The 14,440-nt window shown below is 40.2% G+C and overlaps 1 protein-coding gene across 1 annotated transcript in view; it reads right to left on the bottom strand.

The window, feature by feature from the left end:
* The window catches only part of RASEF (RAS and EF-hand domain containing), a gene marked incomplete at both ends in the record, with an annotated part of 36,890 nt that extends 22,700 nt beyond the window's left edge, over positions 1-14,190 (bottom strand). Inside the window, 3 exons of the mRNA XM_079548652.1 lie at positions 233-323; positions 1,013-1,159; positions 13,820-14,190. Of these exons, the coding sequence (XP_079404778.1) occupies positions 233-323; positions 1,013-1,159; positions 13,820-14,190 (609 nt within the window). The remainder of the gene's footprint in view (positions 1-232; positions 324-1,012; positions 1,160-13,819) is intronic.
* Between the last annotated feature and the right edge of the window lie 250 nt (positions 14,191-14,440).

Genomic DNA, 14,440 nt, shown 5'->3' with positions numbered 1-14,440 from the left:
TTATCTTACAAAAGAGCTTGGTTTCTTTTCTCACTTTATTTCTCAGCAGCCATTCCCCTTTGGGTAAGCATTATCAGAATACATTTTCAACCTCATGGGTAGTTTCTTTTTGTCCAGGCCCTGTTTACAGTGCCTTTGTGTTAGCCTAGCAAAGACTCACCTGGCCATTAATCCTATATAAACCCACAGAGAGCTTAGTCACTATGAAATTGTGCAAACAAAAAATACTCACTTCCTTTTTAACTTTTTGCTCAGCAGCCTGTATCCGTTGTTCCATCTCTTCTTCCAGCTCACTGAGCTGAACTGCTGCTTTATCCTGAGCTCTAAAATTTAAAAGTAAATATTGTTTTAGAAATTGCCCTGTGTCTTGACAGAAAATTGTGTGAAATACGTTTGCTGAAATGGATAAGATAGACAAACATGCGAAAGACGTTTAACAATGAAAGCAATTTTAAACATTTAACAATGACCAGACCTTGAAACTGATGTGATTGGGAATCAAAATCATAAAGCAGTTTGAAAATACATACAAATTAGGTTTTAAATTATAGCTGATATCATATGATTATTGTGAAAGATACCTCATATCGAAAATTAAATTACAAAAATAAAAGGCCCCTCTGGTTATCTTATGACAAGGCTGTAAGACAATAACAACAGCAACTTGCACCATCTATCCTGTCCTGAGCTAATCTCCTTGAAGCCGGGGAAGCAAAACTATGTTTTTTAAAATGAAATTGTAATGGGAGTGGATGCTAAACCACAAAGTTACAGATGTGAAGACTAGTCAAAATGCTTAAGGCATTAGATGTAAGAACAAAGCCAGGACCTACCCAAAACATGAACAGGGAATACTTACATAAATGTGCGTGCATGTAAACAACTTCTGAACTCTGTTTATGAAAATTCTGTTCGGCATATTTTGTCACTAATCAACAGCATTTTAATCCAGCAAGATAGAATAAACAGAAAAGTAACTGCGTAAATGAACTAGAAGAAAGACTCAAAATACCTTTTTACAGCAATGGCCAAGGTTTCCATCTCTGTGCTTTGAAGTTTGATCTCTCGGATGAAGTTCTTAATGACATGCTCGTATGGCTGGATTAACCTTGGTTCCACTATGTGTATGTTCTGATACAGAACACTGACTTGCTCCTGTCTAAAAAGATAGATAGTTCTTTAACATACTTACTTGGAACAATGCTCTGTAGAGGTTTGAAAAATGCTATAAGTTGAAGTGTATCTCTTTATTGCCTATTTTTTAAATTTAACAAGAAAGACTTTGAATATACAGCAAAGATACATCTGAATTCTTCTAAATGATTTTTACTTCTTCTATTTCTTTAACACAGCTACTGCAGAAAAACTTTTTAGGTTAAATAACTTTTTTTTAATTGTATTTGTGATACACCGAAGAGTATACCACTGGAGCAATCCATAATGTAAATCAAGATTGGCTATAATGATAAATTACGCATTGTGGAGAGGTTTACTGCTCTAAGAAACTGAATAAAAAAATTTAAAGGGGATAAGAATACCAACTACCTAAGTAAAAAAAAAAAAAAGACATCACTATAGGGAGTAAAATAAACAGAGAAAAACAGCCCTGCAATAATATGGAAATAAATAAGCATGGACTGCAAAACTGGACGTTAAGAAATACTACTTTTCCAAAAGAGTGGTCAAGTGCTTGAACAGGCTGCCCAGGGAGGTGGTGCAGTCACTGACCCTGGAGGTGTTTGAGGAATGTTTAGATGTTGTGTTGAGGAACATGTTTAGTGAGAACTGTTGGTGATAAGTGAATGATTGTACTGAATGATCTTGTAGGTCTTTTCCAACATCAGCGATTCTATGATTCTACGAACTCACCTAATAGATGTAAAATTTACCCATGGAAGCTTGGAATAATACATAGCTACCCACATAAAACTCAGGGCTCCCTTAGCTACTGGATGTTTTTCACGCTTTTTGTATGAACAACCTGATGGGAGTTGTAGCAGAACAGAGAAAATAGCTCTCTCATTTAAAACAAATTGTTTTGGTCCTGCTGTCTACAACTCTAATAATGACAACCTTGTTTTACATCACAAAAAAAAATTCTTTTTGGTAAAAAGTTAATTCCATGTATGACTCGTGTGGAAGACTCATTGCAGTAGGGAAAAAGAAAAAAGTCTCTGTAGATCCTTGAGTAATTAAAAGCTCTCTTGAAATTTATACTTAAATATACTTAAAGGCTGCTCCAATGCAAGAATAAAATACTCTGATTCCTATTTGATCAGGACTCATTTCAAGTGACTGTACACAGTTTTAATTGTCAATTACAAATTGATTGTTGACAAGATTTAGAGATAAATAATAGCACAAGCACCAAAATACTGTAACACATATTATTAGATAAACAGATTTCAGGTCACTAAACAGTACACCATGTCACAGCTTGTGTTACATGGCACTTCCATAAGGCAATTTGTAAGAGAAATGTCTACAACAGAATTTAGTAATCCAAGGACAAGCAAAGCTGGCTGCCATGCAGACAATATACCAAAACATGAGCAAGTATTCAAGAGCTTACAGATGAAACAAAGTGGGAAAAAAAGCAAAAAGAGAGCAGGTCTACAAATGTGCAGGAAGCAGATCTGTAATGAGGAAACACAGCATACCAGTTGCAGAAAGGCAAACAAAAACGATGTTTTGCAATTACTGGTCTCACAGCATTTATAACACATCATGAATGCCTGTCCTCTTTTTATTGTTACAGGAAAGCTTAACCTTTGATTTAAAGATATTCCTTATTAGATAGCTAACATTTTCCTATCTTCCATAAAGATAGTGATGATTAACCCATTAACTACAACCAGGATATCAACAATCACTGTGATTTGACACCTGAAGCACTTTTACAGTTCAGATTATCAGCATTCCAGAACTTTGTATATTCGATATGATTTCCCACTGAAAGTATAACTTCTTTTACTACAATAGCAGTATAACTGTTTTAGCTGAGTCCTGTTTTAAACAACTGAAATTTCAACAAACCAGAAAATCTGTTTGTAGCTGAAATGCAGATGTTTATTTTAATATACAGAAACATAACAATAGCTCATAAAAATACAGATTTTCTGAGGCCAGGGGAATTTGTGCGTGCATGCCAGTTTCTCTCTTGCAAAAAAAGGCTTCTGTTTTAGGTGTACTTAGCATCTCCAGAAGATAATTTAAACTCAACACAGTACTCTGACTATGTATGCATAAAATTTCATTTTCATAACATACTTAAACAGAGTAATATTAAGATTCACAGGTAGGTGTTTTTACTTGATATTTCACCTTTAGAAAAAACAGTCACAGACATTTTCCTTTTTCAACCACAGTCATTAAAACTCCAAGATAAATACTCACACCAGGATAAAAAAAAAAAAAAAAAAAAAAAGTCTTATCTCTTCAAATATACACTCTTTTTTCTCTGTACTACATTCAGAAGTGAGATTTCTGCAGTGAAGGATTACTGCACAACAGAGAATTTCAGCATGGTTCTGATGACAGCAAATACCACAAAATCCGTTGGTGATTCATGTTCAGCATATCTCAGTTAAAATGCAAGTATATAGCAGATTTGTAGTATTTAAACAATGACTTCCAAGTACAAGCAGCTGCACAAACAGTAAGTTTAGTGTCTCGAGGTGATACCATTTATAGCATTCCTACTGTACTTCCATTACTGTTGATTAGCCTTGAAGCTGGAGCATGACTGTACTTTAAACATTACAAAACACAATCTCTCATAATCCCTCTATTTAAAATTCCATTTATTTAGATAGCTGGGTATGGTAACATATGCTGCATTTCATGAATTCTTAGCACTTCAGCAGTTGTCCTTCAGAGCTGCAAACACGTCACTAAAACAGCTAACAAACTATTCCAGTATAATTTCAGATTTTACACAGAAGCAGCTGCTGTGCATATTTGAAACTAGCCACTGAACAATGCCACTTCGCACAGTGTGGGCGTTCACAAATTTCTTTAACAGTGTGGTGTGTTAAACAGAAATGACAGTAGTAACAGCGAGATGGACAGAATTGTAGAATAATAGAATGGTGTGGGCTGGAACGGACCTTTTAAGATTATTCTGTTTCATCCCTCCACTTCTATAGGCATTGACACTTCCCTCTACATCAAGTCGATCAAAGCCCCCATCCAGCCTAGTCTTGAAGACCTCCAGGGAGGGGGAATTCACAGCCTTTCTGGGGCAACTTGTTCCACTGTCTCATTTCTCTTACAGCAAAAAAAGTTCTTCCTGGTATCTAGTCTCAATTAGAAGTTATCTATCTTACATGGTAGATACACTGAGCACAGTCTGAGTGACTGGAACAGGCTGTCCAGAGAAATGGTGGATAGTCCCTGGAGACATGCAAGGTCAGGCTGGACAGGGCTCCGAGCAGCCTCACGTAGCTGTAGTGTTTAGTGCAGAGGAGTTGGACTAGATGACCTTTAAGAGTGTCCTCCAACTCAAACAATTCCATGATTCTATATACGAATTTAAGAAATAAAAAATATAAACACAAGATCAATGTTATAAAGTTATATTTTTACCCTCAATTTCAGTGTTGGCAAGGAGATGTCTGCTAACAACTTTATTTCCTAGAAAGCAAACAGTGGCAAAACTCTTTTACCTAATACTAAGACAATTTGTTACATGAGCAAATGTTTACCTGAGCCTTTTCCAAATCGCAAGTTACTAAATCATGGTTGGATATTTAAGGACATACATCACCTTTTTCACAAGCACTTTATCTTTCTCACCTTATCTTCTGCAGGGTTAGTCATTTGCTGCCTTTAGATAGAAATGAATCCATAAAACTATACAGCATCTCAGTCTGTACTAAGAGTCCAGGGATAAAAAACAGCACATGACTATCACCAGAAATCTCTTGTCTCACGGACTGTTACTGGCTGTAGTACAAGAGAAAATGCAGTGTCTTACACTGAGGAACTGGAGAAACAACCATTAGTTTGGCCTTTCCCTACAATACTTTGTTCCAGAATCAAAAACGTCTGTATTATAAGGAATATTGTAAAGAATCTGTGCAATTTTCATTCTCTTTGTAAGAATGTCTGTCACTCTCCCTTGCAGCTTTTTTTAAAAGCTCATGCAAATACACATACCAGAACTGAAGATAAGAACTAGTCTCTCCACACTACTGTGCCCCTGCCATACCACTGTCTGCTTGCTTTAAGGTGCAGTAGCAGGAAGCAAAAAAATAGTTACTATGAGAGTTAATTCTGTGTGATGAAAGAAGTATCTTGTACTTATTATTCATTCTCGGTCCATTGACTGACTACCATACAGATGGACTCAAAATATCTGTGACCTTGTTTTATGAGGGTTAGAAAACATAACAAAGCCCATTGAAATAAAACCATGCAGAATCCTGGAAAGCACCTGCAAGGCTCTTTTAGTCTCAAATTGGCCAATGAAACTCCCAATGACACTCACCTGAGTACTTCTATTGCAGCTTTACAGGAAATCTTATTTAAAAACATTACTCAACAACTGACGTAAGCAACAGAAAAACAGGAGAAATTAGTCATGTAACAAAACTGAGGGAATGCTACTTAAATGCTTATGCCTTCCAGTACCTGAAGGGGGCCTACAGGAAAGCTGGGGAGGGACTTTTTATTAGCGCACATAGTAACAGATCAGTAACAGTAACAGGAAATGGTTTTAAACTGGAAGAGGATAGATTTAGACTAGATGTTAGGAAGAAATTCTTTATTGTGAGGGCAGTGAGACATTGGGACAGGTTGCTCAGTGAGGCTGTGGACACCCAGTCTCTGGAGGCATTCAAGGCCAGGCTGGATGGGGCTCTGAACAACCTGATCTAGTGGAGATGCTATAGTAGGGGGTTGGAAGTAGATGATCTTAAAGGTCCCTTCCAACACAAACCATTATATAACTCTGTGATTCTAAGAGAAATTGTTGTTAATCATTTCTTTCTATATTTTAAATCAATCCTATTTTTATGTGTTTTACTAATTATTAGTAATACCACTGCAACAGGGCAAAATGGTTGCAACGGACATTACCAAAAGTATTTGTATGTTTCCAGCTCCCACTGAATACATATTATTTCTTTTTGCATGTTTGTTAGTTATTCATATTATTTATCAAGAAAGATTTCACAAACAGATTTTACTATGATAATTGTTAAACATTCAGTAGTCTTTGCAGTATAACAATTCAGAAATTCTTGATTCAGTTTCAACAAAATTCATGTGAAATGCTCTTAAGGGTGCCCCACTAGTTAGTAGTTAGTTCCTCACTAATTTAACTGTAGGCATTCAATTGCAAATGCATAGAAAGAGCTTTTTTAATACACAACATGAAAGAAACTGTCCCACTGGACCCTCTAGTTGTATGTTTTCACAGCCTACCCCACATGCTTTTTTGCTGCTTCTACCACGTACAGGCACAAGGCATGAGTGGCTTGAAAAAATACAGTACACTAGACAAGTTCTTCTCTGGCTTTACCTTACTTCATCTAAAAGAACTTATTATTTTAGTTTCCCTTCTCTGTAATATTAGTATATGAAATTAGCCACTATTTTCACATCTTCACATGTCAGCTTTTGTATTACATAAAGTTACTGCATTACAGAAAGAAAATAAATCTGCCCTGAGAATAATGCCATCTGTAATATAATAGATCCAAAACACTAAACTGGAATAAGGAGGAGCAAAGGGGAAAAAAAAAAAGAAAAAAAAAAGGGGGGGGGTTTAGAGGTATCAGATACAGATACTTAGAATACATTACATGGCATAATTCCATTTAAACCAATTCACAGCAACTCCTAGTACTGTTCTGGATGGCTGAATGTACAGTGGCAGTTGGCCTACTGGTCCACACTCTGAATACAGTTCAAAGAACATTGGTGGAATTTATTAAAAAAAAAAAAAAAAGACTAAGTAGTTGCTGAGGTTCTTATATCCATTCCCTTTGTAATTCCCATGGAAAGTAAGCCGGGTTACATGGTCCACTTAGTTTCACCTAAATGAGTGTATTTGAAGCACCATTTTTCACCAACTATAGGACAAATCGCAGTAAGCCAGTGGAAAACAGAAGAAAATCAAAGATTTGCCAGTGATGTTACAGTACCACTTTTCCTTGCATGATAAAAATTCAGTTTGTCTTCCTTCCATCACTATTTGATGATTAGTTACCTGCATCTGCTTTAGAAAGGTAGAGACTTACAAACAGCAACATAGCAAGATAAGCTATAAGCTCACCGGGGTTAGAGGTGTCCCTCTGGGCTGGGATTTTAACAAGAGGTAAGAAAACTTGACCAAATCACAGAGTCAGAATATCCCAAGTTGCAAAGCACCCACAAGGATCATTGAGTCCAACTTCTGGCTCCGAAAAGGACCACACAAAAATCAGAACATATGACTGAGAGAGGCGTCCAAATGCTTCTTGAACCTCAGAGGCAAGGGGCCATGACTACTACTCTGAGGAGCCTGTTCCATGCCTACCAACATATGGTGAAGAACCTATTCTTGATATTCAATCAGGCCCTCCCATCACAGCTTCATGACATTCCTTCAGGTCCTATTCTTTTCTTCTACAACAAAAATCCTTACACTGACTCCAAAGAATCCCTTGACAGTTTTCTGACATTTGCCTTCACTTCTGTCCTCTTCCTTATCCATGTTGCTATAGTTTTTCCATTGCCTGAAAGACGTGTTTTTTATTTCTATAGTTGTAGAATGTGCTCCAGTTTCTAAGCTTTAGAATGTTCTCTATTGCAACACCCTTCCCAGTGTAGCTTATAAAAACACTCATTGTCTGTAGAACCTCACATCTAACATGGATAAGAAGGGATGAAATGTAATGTGACCTGAGCCAAGAAAGCCTGAGTAAGAGGAAGAGAAAGGGGTATTACAATCTGACAATTGTCCTTACACTGGAGATAATAACCTCTGTTAGCTACCATGGATAGAGAAATAGCTTGTACAGAAATGCAAACATACTGGATATGTAGCTGGGTCACATAAAGTTGGGTTGCTTTGAAAGTAGTGCCTCTTATTTATTTCCATGGAAACTACAACTGATACAATGAGTTCGATGACACTATTTGATAGAGCAAATTCACAGCTACAAAACAGTATTGTTCAATATGGTCAGCACTATTAGCTATGCATTTTCATCAGCAATGAACAAGAGCCTAAATGCTGTATTCATAAAAACCTACACAGCAGAGGTAATCCACTGTCACTGCTGAAATGCGCTACCCACCACCTCACTGTGTTCACATCCACTGTTTACTTGTCAGAGATGCTTGTCAAGAATCAATGAATGTCAATGGGTGCCCTTTTTTCCACATGGAGGAATTCAGTGACACCCCCTTTGCTTCATATGCACTTCCATGTCGGACACCATTCTGTCAGACTGCCCCTCTGCTGCCATCTGTCAGACAGCAACAAAATGTAATGGAATATTGATGGGAACGTTTAACCTCTATTGACATACTTCCACCATACACCTCTGTTGTCATGGGTCAAAAGAATAACATAGATAAATAGCATTCTTTTCAGAGCAGCCTTTGTAAATTATATAATATAGTCAATGCATATAAGTAACAAAACCTATTTTAATTTTTAATATTTTCATTTAAAAAATAGAAAGGAAAAAAAAAGGAATGAAAGGAAAACATAAAACAAGTGGGATATTTGACCTTGTTTTTGTGAAACAAACTGCATCAGTCTGGTTCAGTGGTAGTGTTTGCAGTTCTTAGTGACCTCTCAAAGTATTTCCCAGATGTTTTTGATATTATTCCTCTTTGTTTCATCCTTGAAAACAATTTTTCAAAAAAGGTGCATGGTGCCAAAAGTTATGACATGTGTACAGTGTGATTGTGAATTGAGGAACAGCCTTCTCTCTCATAGAACTCTAGTGGAGAGACATAATCAGATTTTTCAGTTGAATATCTGATTCAATTTTAAAAATGTATTTATGTTGAATTAAAAAGAAGTCACAAATGCATTAAAAAACTGACTACCTTTTTGGAGCTCTTGAAACCTATTCTCAAATTCCCTTACAGCAATGGAAAGCACAGCTGCATATTTTTTGCTGTTCACAAGACTTTTAGTCAGCGTATGAAAATGCATATAGTTATTTGCCGTCACTTAAGTCGGCACTGCACTGCACCCTCCCCATGCCCTGGTTGCAGCACAGATGGTGCAGATTACACATCAATGTGTGGTTATTCTGAGGAATGGGAGTCCACCTGGGACAGGGCCAAGCCATTCCGAGCCACCGCCATGATTGCATGGCGTGGGAGACAGATGCGAAGTGAGCAGGGCCAGGCTGCATGCAGCCCCAAGGGTGTGGGTTGAACAAGTCTGGCCTAATACTTTCTTCTTGATTAAATGCCTTCAGGAAACACATGATTCCATGAAATTTTCATACAGAAATAACTTCCAGGTGTTTCTCAACCTGAAACATAGTGTTTTTCACTACCAACATAACCTGTCTTTTCACAGATTGGATTGTATCAAAAGAAGAACAAATCTACAAACTCCATTTGATAGTCTAGGCAAGAGAACCTCAGCTGATTCTCAGGGAAGGAAATTTTAATATTTCCATGGAATTAGCACTGTTCTCTGCCTGAAGGCAAAGGAGTAGCTTGGAGCAGGTAGTGGAGCTGGAGTAGAAAAAGCCCATGGGACAGAAGGAAAAGATGAAGTCTGTGGAAAAGGAGAACATCCTGAAGGATGGACTTATGGCTCAGGAGCTTGATTTACAAAAATTTCAGAAAAACAAATGCTGTAGAGCCTAAGTTCTTTCGCACAGAAACTATTCTGCTTAAAAGGAAAAAAAAGAAAACAAAACAAGCCAAGCAAGAAAGCCGAAGGTGGCTCCGAAAGTCTTCTATCTCATAGAAAGGCATCAGTCACACTTTCAGCAAGATTGCATTTGCTAGTCCCTTGTCATGAGATGTATTAAAAGATGAGATGTGATTATTGCAGCAAAGTTCCTTTTTCCAGTGCTGTGATAAAAGAATTCCAAGCAGCTGCTTTTCCTCAGGCTTTGCCTCTATTGCCTCCCTGAGAAACACATATCCACTTCCAAGGAAATCTCCAGTGTTCTCCATCTCTTGGAAGGAAATGCAATCTGTCAGCAAGACCTGAGCTGTGCTCTGCATTGGCTTTGTCAAAAATTCATCACGGCTCATGAGAGCACAAGTGAAACTGGTTTTTCTGCAGCTTCTCTCCTCTCATGCAGGCCAGCAGTACATATTATGAGTACCTCCTGCCCTTGCACTATAAGCAGTTAATGTTAAAATCAAAACTCTTTTCTCACTTTACCACGGCCCCAAATCCACATTTTCTATACAGATCCAATTTGCCAAATATCACACAAATATCACCTGCTATTGTTAAAAGGGATTCCATTTGTTCCTATAATACACCAGAATGTACACTACATGCAGCAGTTCAAAATCTTAGTTCTTTCTGATTTAAGAACTTCAAAATAAAAAGTTCAGAACTTGTTTCCTGAGAAGATTTTGGCTATGATTTACTGACATATATAAGTGTCATAGAGCTAATAAGAATTCTCTTGAAGTGCCAGCAGATGTTGGATTATTCTGTTCCAACGATGATGAGGAATGGAAAAGCACTGCCATCAGGAGACAACTACACATGCTTAAAGGAGGTAAGGGAGTAGAGAAACAGATCTGAGGATGATCACATATTAAAATGGAATGGAACACTAGTTAACACAGCCAAGGGCTAAAGCCTTTCAGCACAAGCAATACACTGGAGAACTCCTGCCTGGAGCACCAAATAGATACATTTCTTAACACCTTTTCTGCTGCTGTGTCACCACAAACAATTCCTAGAGGAATAGACCAGCAAATAGGTCTGAATTTACAACAAAAAACATCTCCTGCAGCTCACACAGCTATACTCTATATGGGAATTCACATCATAGAAACCAAAAGCACTGCCATCATTTGTGTTAAACAGCAAGGGAGAAGAACAGCTTCACACATTATACTGGCATTTTTTGTGCTCGAGGCACAATTGTCTGCTAAGTACACATGAAGATAATGACCAACAGTAATTTGACTCATGTGTGCCCCTCACCAAGACATATAACTGAACCCAGCCCTGAAGATCTCCTCAGATGGACAGGGAAGAAGCTGGACTGAAAACAAACTTTTTAAGTCATTCACCTTTATTTAACTACAAGAGATCACAGCATAAGTTCACAGAACTGTGCACCAAACTACAGAGTGGCATGATTCACCCCACAGTAACAATATTTTTTAAATATTAACTGAATTCAGAATATTCTGGAACTAGGCAGTACCTAACAGTAAACGATGCCTATCTGAAGACTACTTCTTCATTAAGGACAAAGTTAAGAAATTAATCGGTGGTACAGGGGTTTGCACACCTGCATTTATGATGGCTTATGCATGGTATCTGAAAGCTCATTTTCAGAGAAAGAGGATGAACCATGTGTACTAGATACAGATTCCTTTTCGATTTCCATCTCTCCCACTCTATCTCCCACGCCTTGCATTTCTTTTAATAGAAACCATAGCAGTATGAAAGCATATGCCAGTAATGTGCTAGAGTGCGGCCAGAACACAGAACCTGGAGAGACCAAACCCCACAATCCTACGTGGTTGAGATCAGAAAAAGTAGACTTCACTCATCCCCACTGGAGGAGCACCTTCCTTGTAGTTACTTTTCTCATGATTTTCCAAAAGATGTAACTGCAAATATAAAGGGTGATAACACTGACTGCTTTGTGCACTAACATAAGTCTGGGTTGTTGTTTTTTTTTAAACAGATAAAGAAAAAATTGAACTGGCAAACAACTAAAAATAAATAATTTAAGCAAAACAATAAGCAAGTACTTTTCATGATTTAATTATATTCTTCCATTTAAAACCCTCAGACTCCTCTGACAGTTTTAGGATATTCACTATTATTCACATACTTGACCCAAACATTTTCAGTGGGGCTATTTACATAAAGAAAAACTTCTACAGACATTTCAACAACAACAAAAAGTGTGCCATAAATGGAAAAAAGCTGAGCTGCAACAAAGTCTGCTTCCACAGCTTCAGGACAAGAGAGATGAAAAAAAAAAGGAAAACAAAGGGCACACTGTTCTTGGGCTGACGTTGGCACAACCTAACAAACACAGCCAACTGTGAAGGGTGTTCCAAGGTATTCACAAAGCTGAGCATGAATGGGAAACATTTACATCAGGCAACAGCCCACCTGACACACATACTTAATTATTGATGCTCAGCTGTGTTTGCAATCTGACGCATTACAATCCCAAAGCAGTATAATGAAATGACATGTTTGCACGGTGAGGTGTCAGAGGGACACCCATCTCCAGCTCCAGTTATCCTCTCCTGCAAGAGTCCAGCTGCACTTGCACTGCTACTGCTGTAGCACATATATGGGCTTACTGCCTAAAGGCAGGCTTTCACATGCCATCATGGGTCCTGAGTCACTTTTATATCACCTATTGAGCTACTGTCTGCCTTCAGGCTAAGTACTGAATTGCTGCTGCAGACTCTCTAACAAAGAGGGTTTACTTCTCTTTGTCTTCACTTACAGCAGGGAGGACATCAGGAACTTGGTATAAAAGATCAGATCATTCAGAAGTCACTGACAAGCACAGAACATTCCAGTATAAGCAGTGTTACTTATATTCCACTTTCAGGAAAAGAGAGAAAGAGGAAAAGAGGGAAAGAAAGAGAGAGAAAGACGGAAGGGAGGAAGGGAGGAAGGGAGGGAGGACATGAGGATTCTGTAAATCTCTGAGAAGTTCTTTGAAGAGATAAACAGCCTTTTAGAAATAGCTAAAACCGTATTACTGGACTAGGAAGTAATTTGAGGAGCATTATACGAGGAGCAGGATTTTATACTTGCCCCTGATCTGGAATGTGTAAAGCAGCAAACTGTAATTCGATATGAGTGGCAGAAAACTTACAGACTTGTCTCCTGTGTGTCTCACACTTCATCTCTACTTAAGTTCCTTTGCGTATAGCCACACATCTAGTCTGGTCTACCGCCAAAACCTTAAACCCCGATTTTCTGTTTTTCAGTTTAAATTGCAACTTTTACATGCAATACAATGACCCGGTATTCTTACGGGCAATATTTTTGCAACAACTTAAAGCACCTCTAGTTTCAGGTATGTTAATGCCGACGCCCTGCAGCGAAACGCAGCCGAGCGGCTCTGAGCCGGCAGACCTGATTCTCCCTCACTCCCCGACAGCGTCCTTCATCCCGCCAGCACCGGAGGCGGAGGCTCCTGGGGCACAGCGTGTTGCCGGAGTGCTGGGATGCCGTGATGTGCATGCCCGAGCGTCCCGCGTGGGTTGATCGGAGAGCAGTGAGACGGAGAAGTTGCGTACAGAGAGACATAAGAAAAAAGGAAGAAAAAGAAAAAGAAGAAGAAGAAAGGAAAAGAAAAAGGCAAACGAAAAAGAAGAAAACGAAAAGGAAAAAAAAAAAAAAAAAAGGAAAAGAAAATGAAAAAGAAAAAGAAAAAAAGAAAAAGAAAGAGAGAAAAAGAAAAAGGAAAAGAAAGAGGAAAAGGGAAAAGAAAAAGAGAAAAAGCACAAGAGTTGGAAATCCCAGAACCAGAGCGCGGAGCCCTTTTCTCCCGGAGAACAGCGCGCCAGCGGCGCTGGGCTGCCCTCGGGGCTCCGCAGACACCGGGCACATGCAGCCCGGGATCCTCGCAGCGCCGGCAGCAGCGCAGGGTCTCTGTGCTCCTGGACTTACCTGGGGATGTACCTGGCCTCGTCCCCCAGCCGCACCTCGAAGTCTCTCCAGGGCTGCTCCAGCCCCGCGGTGCTCCACGTCGCGGCCGCCTCCTCGCCCTCCTCCACCGGCTCCTGCTCCCCAGGGCCGCCGCTGGACCGCCGCCGCGTGGCGCCGCGGAAGCCGCGGGCGAACTCCCTGAAGGTGATGGCCCCGTCGCGGTCGCTGTCGAGGCGCTGGAAGATGGCCTCGGCCTCGGCCGGCCGCACTCGCAGCTCGGCGCAGAGCGCCGCGAAGTCCTCGCGCTCGATGCGGCCCGAGCCGTTGGCGTCGCAGGCCAGGAAGAGCGCGCGCAGGCGAGACTGCTCATCTCCCGCCGCCTCGGCGTCCATCGCCCCTGCTGGCAGTGCTGTCGCGCGGCTCCTGCGCCCGCGGCCGGGACGGGGCGAGAGGCGGCGGCTCGAGCCGGCGGCACCACTCCGCCGGGCGTTCGGCGGGGCGGGGCGGGCCGGCCCCGCTCCCCGCTCCGCCCCGGTGCCCGTCGAGCCGAAGGGAGGCGGGCCGCGGGCGATGGCCCCTGCGAGGAGTGCGGTGGGGCGGCGGTTGCTGCGGGGCACGGGCGGTGCCGCCTCCTTCGGCCCC

The sequence above is a fragment of the Tetrao urogallus genome (genome assembly GCF_951394365.1).
Source record: "Tetrao urogallus genome assembly, chromosome: Z".
NCBI classification, from domain to species: domain Eukaryota; kingdom Metazoa; phylum Chordata; class Aves; order Galliformes; family Phasianidae; genus Tetrao; species Tetrao urogallus.
The sequence above is the reverse complement of the archived record's forward strand: the minus strand, read 5'-3'. Positions and strand labels throughout refer to the sequence as shown.